Source organism: Diadema setosum, chromosome 16 (genome assembly GCF_964275005.1).
Source record: "Diadema setosum chromosome 16, eeDiaSeto1, whole genome shotgun sequence".
Classification (NCBI taxonomy): Eukaryota; Metazoa; Echinodermata; class Echinoidea; order Diadematoida; family Diadematidae; genus Diadema; species Diadema setosum.
In genome coordinates this window covers 926,499-940,354 of record NC_092700.1, presented here as the reverse complement: position 1 = coordinate 940,354, position 13,856 = coordinate 926,499, and the positions used below count along the sequence as shown (strand labels likewise).

The window sequence follows — 13,856 nt, the reverse complement described above, 5'->3', positions numbered from 1 at the left end:
AACCATCCCTTGACGTTTGTTTGTTTTACATTATTTTCCTTGACACCAGCCGACATAGAGGCACTGCAGCAGCGATGCCTTGACAATGACACTGATCGTCCCAACCTGGTGCAGGAGTTCCTAGACATGCTTGAGAAGGTGGAGGATAAACGAGGAATCTTCCAGGCCTTTATGGAAGCTCTTGACAAATCTGGTAAACTTTCAATCAGAGTATAATCTAATTCATGACCTTTTTGTACATGCATAGTGAGAAAATCCTGTAATTGCAGCAAAATAGCACTGTTTCTTTATCCTGTCTCTTCTCAACGAAATTTTGATAACAATATCTACATAGCTACCAATTTATTCATCACATCGAATCATCTATTTATGTACTTTCATATTTTCGCATTCGATTATTTATATATGATTTGCGCATATACTGCATTTTCATGGAGAGATGTTAATGTACACACATACACACAGCGTATATCTATTTCAAACAGCATTGTTTTAAACATGCATAACATGAAATTTCTTGGCGTCACAATAGGCTACGTAAAATAAATGACAAACTTTATACTCCCAATATTTTACAACACTACCATGTTGCCACATTTGAATTAATGCACATGGTAAAATCATACTAGGGAGATAACACGAAACCTCGCTGATCAAACTGAGCCATATACACACCATGGAGAGTCAACTTCCGTGGATAAAAATACACCAGGGAAACAAACTTAGAGTTAATCTTTATTCTTACATTTTGTGCCCAAATGTCGTCTGTTTTCTCAACTTTATGTGTTACCTGTAACCAATTTGATATTATGTAAGCTTTTGGATTTCATGTACAAAGTATATATGAGATGATAAGTTATATACATAGTGTATATACGTATATAATACCTATAAGTAACAAAACTGGAACAAAGTTCATGCTGTATCACCAACGGTTTATTTCTGTACACAAATTTTCGAGCGTCTCGCCGCCCATTCTCAAGTGTTGATACACTTTGTTCCAGTTTTGTTACTTATCTTTTTACCTTGCCAACACGTGGACTACCTAATCAACATATATATATATATATATATAGGGTAGCCCAGAAAGAACGGAAAACATAAGATCCTTAATTTCAGCAATATTGTTGCAAATATGTCATTATTTTGCACACTGTTGGAAAGGCCATTCTTTCTCCAATAGAATGACACTAAGTTCTTTAATAGTGGTTGATGTGTTATGATATTAGGACCATTTTCGTAAACCCTTGCAATTTTCAAAAAATTTGATCATTTTGCACTCTCAGAGATACCGAAACCAGCGAGAATTCGGCTTGCCATAGAACCAGTAGCATTCACAATGATATTCGCAATGACATTCATATTATTCACAATCAACGAACAATAACAATTACACCGTCCGCCCCACATTCAACAAATTTTTGATTGTGAACGCCAGTCTACTCAGCTTTCACCATAGCTACGTGATGCTTTTCCCTTCCAGATAATGCATATCTTCGCCACCATCTTGAAGGAAAATCGAATTTGACCTCAAAGAGAAGAGCCTACTACGAGTACCTCATGAATGTCTACATGGAGAAGCTGAATGACATGAACACAATGGATGTAATGAAGCATCTAGAAGGATCCTGTTTGAATTCAAATGACATCGAAAGAATTCGACGAAAGGTAACACTATGCCATCTGCAGAAAAGAAGAGAAAAACAAAAGTTGCAGCGGGCCTTGCAGTGCAACATGATTTTTATAACATAATCTGAAAATAAATTATATTGTCCATATCGCAAACTATGAAGATAATGGGTCATGAAACATTTGTGATGATTTACTGCAAACGAATGTTAATGAATGTTAGCTTGATATTCTTAAGTAGTAATGAATGCACAGATATACAACTCTGTAACATTTCAGTACGCAGACTGCTCTGATTCTAGGTATCAATTATTTTCTTTTTCTAGTAACTATCGTGTACAGGTGTATATCTTTGTAACTGTTAGGGCACATTTTGGTAAATTGCACATTTTAGTAAATTTTCAATTTATCAAAATGTGTCGGAACTATGTTACCGCACATTTTACTAACTGCACATTTTGGTAAAAGACTTTTGTTACCAAAATGTGCCGATAGTGCAGCTATACCTGATGGGATGAACTGTTACCAGAATGTGCAGTTAAATGTGGATTTGCCTGCACATTTTGCATAATCTGCCCATTTTTGTAACTGAACTAAAAGACCCATGGATGGGCTTTAGAGTTATTATACGGTCAAGGAGTTAAGGTGATATGGTCCTGCAGTGAAGACAGGCAAGACACTCTTTAAGCTCACCCGAGTCGAAGGCTCGAATGAGCTATTGCGATCGCTTTACGTCCGCCGTCCGTCGTCCGTGGTGCGTTGTGTGTCGTGAGTCGTGTGTCGTGAATTCACTGTTTACATTTTCATCATGAGACATATTTACGCAAATTGCTATGACTGGGAATGAGTGTATTGTGCACAGGATGATCACCTGCGCGATGGTAAGTCTACCGATGGGACTTTGAGACATTGGTGGGAAGTGCTTTATAGTACTAGTATCTCTGTGACCCGAGATGATAGAGTCTTCTGCGTGGATTGTGGAAATAATTGAAAATTGATCGTAACAGAGATTCCTGCAGAAGGAGGGTGCTGACTTCGTGTGACCGGATACACCACCTAGAAATTGTCCCATTAACGCACTACGGATGTACCTACCAGCCACTCGATGGCTTCCGGATGGGTACATTTCTAACACGCTTTGAAGAGTCTCTTCTGCAGGCTTGACCATCTGGTACCTCATGACCCACTTCTGGGCCAACATCAGGTATTTGAGTATCTGGACTTTGATTTGCTCAGTTTTCCCATCCTTATTTGCCTTATAGAGAAACATATAAGTACTGGTAGCAGGAATTCCTCTTTCCACTGTTCATTCTCTTGGAAGATTAGCTGTAGCTTCAAAATCAAGCTGTTTGGGGGCTGTAGCTACTCCATCATGCAAAATCAAATGAAGAAATCCGCATGCATCCACAAACCACGTCACAATCCTTGTACATTACAGTAATACCATTGCCGGAAAAAACACATAGTGTACCACATAGTCACCACAGTGCGAAACACACTGTGTTCACACTGTGTTCACACAGTCAATCCACTGCGTTAATTTGGAACACTTTTTAATACAGTGAACCACTCAGTGGAACACAGTGTGACAACACTATGAACCACACTGTTACCACAGTGTGATCTCAACCGATCAACCACAGTGTGGTTCATAGTGTAGTCACAGAGTGTTTCACTGTGTGGTTCACTGTATTAAAAAGTATTCCAAATTAACGCAGTGGAATGACTGTATGAACACAGTGTGTTTCACACTGTGGTGAATGTGTTTCACTATGTGTTTCACTGTGGTTCACTGTGTGTTTCACTATATGCTTCACTGTGTGTTAACTGTGTTTCACTGTGTGTTTCACTATATAGTTTACTATCCGTTCAAAAGTTATGAACTTTTGAAGTTTCTGCTCACCGAAGGCTGGATGAGAAGACTACTATAGCTTGTGATGTCACATTCATGAGTACAACGATATAAAGAAAATATAAAGAAAATTCATCATATATTAATAAAAGTTCTTTTAAATTCAGCTCTTTTAGAAGGCAAGAAGAATGATATTACCCTTAACATACGTCTGTGACAAGGTGAGGAAATGTACACTTTTTTTTTTCAAAAAGTAAAATTTTGTGAAATTCTTTTTATTTTCTTTGTGTATTGTAAGCTGTGACATCATACACTGTAGCAGTCTTCACATTCACCAGTAACTGCGCAGATACTTAAAAAAGTCATAACTTTTAAACGGATTGTCCGATTTTCCCCAAACTTTCACTGATTTGCTCTACTGATATTGTTGCATTCACGCAATCCACATGTATATGAAGGTGAACTTTTCCTTTAACTAATGAAATTTCATGTCAAACCCCCCGATTGTTAAGATGCAGTCTTGTAGAGCACTACTTACACCTTAAAGGAGAAGGAAAACGTGCGCAAATGTGTACTCTGCATCAATACACTGATTTAATATCAAAACAAAAAACACTTCTCTTATAATACAAAATCAATCACAATATAAATGATTAACAAATACAGCTCGTTGTAACATCTATAATGTATCTCGGCATCATAGTTTTTAAAGCTTCAAGGTATAAACCTGCCAGGACAAGACTTTTATGATAATCTATATTATACAAAAATAAGAGGAAAATATAATCAAATATTAAAACGTACTTTATTCTGTAATTGCCCACAAAATATTCTTTCAGTTTTATGAAAGAAAAAGCTTTGTATCAATGACAATTTGCATGACTATTATGAAATATAAGTTTGCTTCATTTCCTGTTATTACAAACCAATTTAGGAATATGTTACTGCTGCGAGCTCTCGTAGCACATATCTTCATATTTCCTTTATCAAAACAAACAAACAAACAAACAAACCTAATCTTACTTTCAGGGCAATAACAATTTAACAGACCAATCTTTGGTACATTTACCTCATTAACAGCCACATCTGGGCGAGTGAAAACCTTTTAATGATGGTTTCTTGGTACAATCAAGTATGTTATAGGGCTTGATTTGACCGATTAAAATCATTACAGATGATGACTTCTACATGAGGTGTGATCTTATCAGTAAGACTGAGATCTGTGCACAATTCAACACCACTTATGGTACTATGACTGGCAACCAGCTTTGTTTGCAGGCAGGTTTAATGATTACAATTTGAATCACTGATAATCAATAAAAAGTTAGGCTAGATGCATTCTTTTTATCGATGTTATACCTAGTCAAGGCTACAAATGTTATAAACCTTTGGGCCCGAAACCAGAAATTGACTTCATAACTAACCCTAGACCCCCCCCCCAAAAAAAAGGGGAAAAACATGCAGTGGAAAAAAATCATTTGCACTAGGCATGCTAAATCACCTTATACTCAACAAAAGGGTTGGTATGACTCACTGAACTGTATAGCTGTTCCAGGAAGGAATGTTGAGATATTGTATAGTTACCAAAATTCGAGTTGTATTTGGTTTATCTACTGCGATGGATTTGGATGTGCCGCGAAGCCGTACAAATCACACTTCCTTTTGGGTGAAGAGTATCCCACCGGGGCCAGGACTACCTTTGACCAGGATTGCTGGTGCGGTTGTAGCATTCCCAGTTGAGCCAAGCCATCGCTTAGTATGTCCGAATCTTCTGTACAGAATGAAAAAGAGAGATTGAAGACAGTATTAATGATGATAAAAGCACGCAGTGTCATGTACTCTTAGCATATAAAATAATGGACATTAGGATTATATGTTTCATTATCTAAATCTTACTACGAAATATCAATTGCTTGTATAAAGTTATGTAAAGTACTCTTGAGTAATGATAAAAATATGTACCATATTACTACAACAAGAAAAGGAAAAGTTTTGTAAAATTGTTTAATCACAGGTGTTATATTAGGTGAACTGCAATGGCTGCTAGTCTACAGAGGTAATTACCATCTATAATAGTAATAGAAACAATAATAATTATGATAAAAATAATAATAACAATAATATGAAATATCTATTTAGCACTTTGAAGATTTTGCTCGCAAATATTCAATCATTAATACTTCGATTTCCCTCGAAGTACTTGTCTCGAAATCCTGTCTTGGACATTCCGTTGCCAATGAGGTGAAATGCTTTAGCATACCGTAGAACATGATATACTGCCTTCGGGAATTCATTTGAATTACATAAATAAATACAGCAAAACAAATTATCACCAAAACTTAGCACATTAACGAGTAATGTTGGCTTTACAAGAGTCACATGGTAATAGATATCTTTTTTTTTGTTCAATAAAAAAAGAGACCTCTTTTGTTACATATGTCCGAAGAAAATGAAATGATGAACCATCTGAATTACAATACCTTCTTAACTGAGTCACCACCTGACTCATAAGAATGCATCTCCTGGTCATTTGGGGACGTAGATGGGGTCGAGATCGAGGCAGGCATACATGTGGAGTGAGAACGTTGTTGTGGAGAACCAGACAGTCCGTGATGGTACTAGTAAGGGAGGGGTAGTGTCATTGTAATTCTGAAGAACGGAACAGAAGCTGAGCCGGAGAAGGCAAAGTCATCGTTACTTTTCTGTGATGGTATGGGCGCTGTACGTGCTGCAGAAGACTGGTGATCTCTTTGCTTCTATCGGCTGTGCTTTCTCCAGAGCAGACAAAATATTTTCCTCCAGGACTCAAATAATAACAATAACAAATTTTTGCGCTATTAGGTTTGAGGCTCATTTTGTTTTCCATCTTCTCAACATCGTTTTTTTTTTCTTGCACTTGCAGACTATGGAGTCACACACATATTAATGCATTCACCCTCAATCCATACGTAACTGTTAGGCCACATCACACAATGCACAATGGTATCTGGTGTATATCACACCATAACAACACCAGTAGTAACTTAATTTTTTTTTGGCATTCTGTCCATTACTTTCTTACAGTGGTTTTAATCAAACTTATCATTATCATCCCCCCCGTCCCCGTTTTTTGTCTTTTCACTAGAGTCTAACAAATGTTTTCTTAACATCGCAGCATATATTTCCTGAGACGTAATCAAGTTTCCTTCTTGCAGTTAGGTTGATCACATAAAAAAAAAAGGTTCAGCTTGAGTCTAATCCAATAAAAAAGTTGTTAATTAACATGTGACAGCCCGTTATCAAACTGTTCTAGTAATAACACACGTTTTCCTATTGAAACCTGTCCGAGTATATACTCGGCACTATTATGATGAGGAAGTAGAACTATAGCTAGGGGTTCTTAATTAGATTACTAATAAATTATAAACGTAACATTGATTTGATGGACTCACCATTTCATGTATAGGCCACATGAAAACTCTCGCATGGTTGCATCCTACGTTGTCAGGCTGCCTGGTATACCTGTCTTTGTCGCTCAGCCGTATCCGAACGTCACATGCAACATGACTTGCTTTTAGTTTTGCCCGGTTAAAATTACCACTCACTTTTGATTCTTTAGCACTGCACATTTGCACACTGTCCAAGTTTGCAAAGGAACGAAAACACGATGAAACCACCAAACGCATGAGCAAACTATAATTCGCGTGCGTTCATCAATGGCCAAGGACGATACGTACACTGTACGCATACCAGGGAGGTGGAAGAAAGACAACCTCCCTGCATATACGAAGTGGTTAGACTGGGTATGCAGTTCAAAATGACGGTTAAATCTCCGCCGAGCCGCTTGTTTCATAATACGTCAAGGGGTCAAACCACTGTGAGATCTCTACGTAGCGTACAGCGGAGAGATAAGTACATAGAGGTCAGCGGTGGGTCAAACAAACTAGAACCAAGGTCCACCGCACCAGAACCGTAATCATGCAGATATTGCGTGTTCGCTACGTTTATGCAGGGTGTATGTGCTGTGTGTGAGTACGACTATGTATGTGTGAGTGCGGTGCGTCCAAATCCCATGAGGTTTTCTAGTCAGGCTGCAGCATGGCCTTCAGGTTTAAGTGCGCAAGTAGAGTTGTAATCACAATCATGTCTCCCAGGTCTCGTAGAAAGATATTGAAGAACACAATCGCGAATGCATTATGTTGGATCAGTGTTAATATTCTATACTCGTACCTGTTGGAGAGTTATATCCGGACTAATTATTCTTGAATTCACCTTTCGGCAAAAGATTCATCAAATGTGCGATTGCAAGCCTGTGTTGTTTCTTTCAATTGATTAATTCTGGCATAAATTATTTACATTGCAGAATCATACCATTTCAGTAATCCCTAGTTTTGACGCTATTTCTCTGTAATATAAATTTTCCTGGGTGTCTTCTTCTTATGCTTATTCTGCATCCTTCAGTCCTGAAGATTACTGAAGATCTTATGTGTCGATTTAATGTGTACTCTGTACGATAAGTCATGTCAAAAAAGACACATTGTCTCTGCGTGACTGAGAGATTTTGCCTCTGTGTGGAGACTGTGTGTATCTATGTGAACACTGCGAGGTGATGCCTCTGTGTGAGAGATATCTCCTCGGGGTGGAGACTGTGACTATGTGAACACAGCGTGTTGATACTGACTCTGTGTGACAGATCTCTTCACAGAGTGGCAACTATGTGTCCATCCCCATTCCCACTCTGTGACAAATCTTACCACAGTGTGGCAACTATGTGTCCATACTATTCGGTGTGCGGCAGATCTCTCACAGTGTGGCAACTATGTGTCCGTACATTCCCACTGTGTGGCAGATCTCTCCACAGTGTGGCAACTATGTGTCCATCCATTCCACTATGTGACAGATCTCCGAACAGTGTGGCAACTATGTGTCCGTACATTTCCACTGTGTGGCAGATCTCCCCACAGTGTGGCAACTATGTGTCCATCCATTTCCACTGTATGGCAGATCTCTTCACAGTGTGGCAACTATGTGTCCATGTATTCCCTCTGTGTGACAGATCTCTCCACATTGTGGCAATTATTTGTCCATCACATTTCCGCTGTGTGACAGATTTATCCACAGTGTGGCAACTATGTGTCCATACATTTTCACTGTGTGACAGATCTCTCCACAGTGTGGCAACTGTGTGTCCATGCATTCCCTCTGTATGACGACTTCCACATAGTGAACACTATGTGAGACTCTATGACTACTGTGTGTTAGCTTTATCCCACTATGTGAAAGACCTGATCACCCTGTGGTGACTCTGTGAAACTATGTGAACGAAGCTGCTTATACAGTTGTTACCATTCCACTGTATGAAAATTATGTGACAACCCATGATGATACACATAGTGAGAGTAATCACAATGTGGCAAAGGTATGACCACACTGTGGTCACTATGTGTTCATACTGTCAACTGTGTGGTCATTCTATGAACACACTGTGTCGACGCTGTGTTCTTTCCGGCAGGGGCTCTCAGCAAGCCATCAGAAAATGTACCCTTGCATCGGAAAGCCATTGGCAAGTGTACCCATCAGCAAGCCATCGGGAGATTTACCCATCAGCAAGCCATCGGGAAATTCATTCATCAGCAAGCCATTTGCTAGTGGATGGCTCGCTGAAGGTAACTAATTTGCATGTGAAATTGCCATCCGATAGCCATTGGATAACCACCAGATAGCCATCGGATGGAAAGTAGGTATAGCCATCCGCAGTGCTATCAGCAAGCCATCGGGAAATGTACCCATCGGCAATCCATCGGGAAATGTACCCATTAGCAAGCCATCGGGAAATTTACCCATCAGCAGGCCATCTGCTAGCGGATGGCTTGCTGAAGGTAACTAATTTGCATGTGAAATTGCCATCCGATAGCCATCGGATAACCACCAGATAGCCATTGGATGGCCAATAGGTATAGCCAACCGCAGTGCTATTAGCAAGCCATCGGGAAATGTACCAATCGGCAAGCCATCGGGAAATGTACCAATCGGCAAGCCATCGGGAAATGTACCCATCGGCAATCCATCGGGAAATGTACCCATCAGCAAGCCATCGGGAAATTTACCCATCAGCAGGCCATCTGCTAGCGGATGGCTTGCTGAAGGTGACTAATTTGCATGTGAAATTGCCATCCTATAGCCATCGGATAACCACCAGATAGCCATCGGATGGCCAGTAGGTATAGCCATCCGCAGTGCTATCAGCAAGCCATCGGGAAATGTACCCATCGGCAAGCCATCGGGAAATGTACCCATTAGCAAGCCATCGGGAAATTTACCCATCAGCAGGCCATCTGCTAGAGGATGGCTTGCTGAAGGTAACTAATTTGCATGTGAAATTGCCATCCGATAGCCATCGGATAACCACCAGATAGCCATTGGATGGCCAGTAGGTATAGCCATCCGCAGTGCTATCAGCAAGCAATCGGGAAATGTACCAATCGGCAAGCCATCGGGAAATGTACCCATTAGCAAGCCATCGGGAAATGTACCCATCGGCAATCCATCGGGAAATGTACCCATCAGCTGGCCATCTGCTAGCCGATGGCTTGCTGATGGTCACTAATTTGCATGTGAAATTGCCATCCGATAGTTATCGATAGTTATGGCATAAGCATCGGATAACTATCGGATGGCCTGCAGATGGCCATCTGCAGACCACAGTTATTTTGCTATGGGTAGGGTCCCAAAGTTGTAAGTATGTGTGGGTCCAGTGCCCCTCCCCCCCCCCAACTGAAAAAGCATATTTTATACATGTAGATACCTCATAGATGAGAAAGATAAGTCGTTCATGGCAATATCTAGGATGGCTCCCTTGGGTTCCTAGAAGGGGGGGGGGAGTTTAGAGGGGGAACAAACAATTAAGAAGGCATGTGAATGATGAAATCTGCTTGAAAGTACATGATACGTATCTATATTTTTATAGACCCATAATTTTCCCTGAGACTCTGAATTGTCTGCGTTACTGCTATTAAGCACATATCAAAGTATATGAATAGGGTGCACAAAGAATGAGAAATCATATGCTTGCCCTTTCCGCAAAACAATGTCTTGAATTCTATGAGCTGTTAGAAAGTTTGACTTTGTTTGGAACATCCGCTGTGTTTTCGTTGTATGTATTTACAGAATTCCAAAGATTGGGACCATTAAAGATGATGAGGCATTTTATTTATTTTTCCTCTCTCTCTCTCCCTCTCTCTTGTTGAAATATATATATATATATATATATATGTAGGTGTTTCAAAAAACATTTCCCACTTTTGATCGTAAATATTTCAAAAACTGTTCATTCGATAAAACTGTCATTGATATGAGTAATAGCTGGATAGTGTACAATTTGGTTAGAGGTGATTTGCACGTGAAAGCATAAATCAGTTTCATTAAATCTAAGATTGATATTGAAGTAAGGGTTCAGATTTTGGTCAAATTTTAACCCTCTGTACAAAAATTGAACTTCGCACAGGAGCCAATGATGTGTATGTGAGTGTGTGCTGACAATGGCCCTGAACAATGGACATGCCTGAACCACCTGTTGACTAGGCGTCAGTCTGGCGCTCCCAGGTACATGAATGCTTAATCAATAATTCATGTGGATTGCCCTGGGCACTGCTAGTCTGAATTCATGCACGGTAAAGTGCTTGCAAACACCACATTTCATTCCAGCTGGTAATCATTTTCAAATTTTGCTTCTGACATATCACTAGATTTGGGATATAAATAAGCATAAATGATCTAAAGTTCCTCATTTTAAAGACAACTGTCTACTAATTAAATAGTCTGACAAATTTTTCGCTTTTTCCATAAAAAGAGATCATTTTTGGTAAAGAGTTCAGCAGCATTTATCATTGGGGCGATTTGTTTCAGAGTAGATAAGGCTCCATATACACAAGTGTATGCAATATACAAATGTACTCTAATTGATTTTCTTTACTTCCTTTCACCACGTTTACGATAGAACAGAAGGTATTCATTGTAATTTTGTTTTTCAGAAGTAGGGAGAGCACTGACGCGACTCAACGACATTATTGACAGGTGTTTGACTTTACACAGATACTGCCAGAGGCTGAATAAAGACTAGTTGTGATAGTGGAATTTCTCATGAATGAATAATGAAGCATTCAAACTCTGGCCATTGTTCAGGACCATTGTCAGGGTGTTAACCACACACTCCCTTGCACACCCATTGACCCCCGTGCAAAGTGAAATTTGGTACAGAGGGTTGAAAATAGAGCAAAGTCTGGAACCTAACTGTGAAATTAATCATGAATTTCATGAAACTTATTTATGCTTTCATATTTCAACCACCTTCAACCAAATTGTGTACTATTCAGTTATCACTCATATCAATGAAAGTGTTATCTGATGTGTAGTTTTTGAATTATTAAGAATCAAAAGTGGGAAATGTTTTTGAAACACCTAGTATATATATATATATATGTATATATAAGTAGGATGACGTTGATGTTGGGAAGAATGATATAATTGTCTCAATTGTAATATATAAACTAGATATTAATATATACGTATCATATATACACTGTTGGTCAAAAAGGTGGGATAATTTTGTATGGAATAAAAGTCGACCGTTTTGTTTGCATTTAAAAGGCTGTCTGTACACAAGGTAGTATGTTATTGATTACGTAATGTTGCCCCATTATTCAGGTGATATTTGAGGAATGTGGTATTACGCAACAAAGTTACCTTGTGCAAACTGTAAAGCCCTGTGCAGTGGAAATATTGCCCTTTTTGCTGATTTTGCACTGTGCAGAAAAATTTTATTTTTTTCAAAGTTTCCTGTACATGTACTGCTTGCATTAAAAATCGGTACAGAGTCCCCCTGGGCTGTGCCTGGTTGCGTTTCTTTCCGTAACCCTAATGCGTCGAAATTGCCAATTGTGTCACTTGAGCAAAGACTACTCAGTATCAGGTTTTTGTACGCATGCCCGTGGCATGGGCGTGGTCGTCTGCTAACCACAGAATCAGATTTGAATGTGAGAATGGGACGCCGCCGCCTTTCAAACATAAACAACAAAAAAAAAAAACCCCGGGTTTTTGCGTGTGTGTGTGTATGTGTGTGTGTGTGTCCACTTCACACAATAGGCCCTACTTAATTGGTGCCATCGGCACCGCGTTCGGCTTTGCCTTAGGTATTATTCCTGTCGTTTTGTTCGCCGTCTGCTGACACTTTTCCTGTGTCTCGCAAGACTTGCGTTGTCAGGATGCAAACTCGACGTCTTCATCAATAGATTGCAAAAGTAAATTGGAATTCTAAGCTTGAAATAAATTGTAAACAAAATATCATATATTTAAGCCTACAGCTGCAGCAATTGCTTTTGTTAACATTGATTAATTTATTAAGCCCCATAAAAACAAATTCGAAGTGGGCAGTGGGTCTTGGGTAACACGGATACACTATTGGGTTAATTTGGGTTTATCCTTCTCCAACTTCACGATGATTGTGCTTAAAAAATGATTCAGAAAGGCGTAGTAAAGGTTCGTTTTTATTTCAGGTTCAAGTATATCAGGATATATGATTATATTCTCATGCACTAACATCCAAGATGAAGATTGGGGAGGGAAGAGAAACTGGGGGAGGGTAATCATCGATTTTTATCGATAAATCTCTTTACTAAATTAATCTAATCAGCTTTAAAAAGGCATTTTGAATCGGCATCTAAAGAATCAAAGGCGTGCTTTTTGAAACAAACAGCAATTCATTTTCATGCATGTCCAAAATTGCTCTAGTATCACGGTTTGAATTGATCTATCAATAGTTCTTTTTTTGATGTTCACTTTATCATTGCCAACCCTATAGTCCTCCTCATCACGTACCATCGTTACCTCTACCACGACCATCATTGAAGGAAACCAAAGCCAAAGAAAAAAAAAGAAATGTGGATTGAGTGAAAGCAGCAACATTAGTACAACACATCAATGAAAGTTTTAGGAAAATAGGAAAATCGATGCAAAAGTTATGAATTTTTAATGTTGATTTTTTTTTTTGATGTTGGAACCGCTGGATAAGGGGATACTTGAGTTCATGACATCATGCTCGAGCAACAGCATAAAGAAAATATTAACTAGAAATATCGCTACGGCGACTGGTATGCCTCCGCCATAATGCATGGTTCTCCTAAAAGGTCTAGTACAATGTCTTGACAATGTGTGATGACAGTTTCACACAATTGGCAAAATATTGAAATGACAGGTTTGCCACAAATGGGCTAAATGTTAAAGGGTGTGTACAGTTCTGGTCGAGGTGAGGATTTAGCTTTTAACGTTTTGCAAGATATTCAGAAACCACTCTATGAGATGTCAAAGAGCATGCAATTCTAAAGGGTATCAAAAGTTTATT

The 13,856-nt window shown here is 39.1% G+C and overlaps 1 protein-coding gene across 1 annotated transcript in view; it reads left to right on the top strand.

The window, feature by feature from the left end:
• Window positions 1–13,856, top strand: part of LOC140239453 (ATP-dependent RNA helicase DHX58-like) — a 206,247-nt gene that overhangs the window by 18,694 nt on the left and 173,697 nt on the right. The window contains exons 2-3 of the mRNA XM_072319289.1: window positions 50–193; window positions 1,484–1,668. Coding sequence (XP_072175390.1) covers window positions 50–193; window positions 1,484–1,668 — 329 coding nt within the window. The remainder of the gene's footprint in view (window positions 1–49; window positions 194–1,483; window positions 1,669–13,856) is intronic.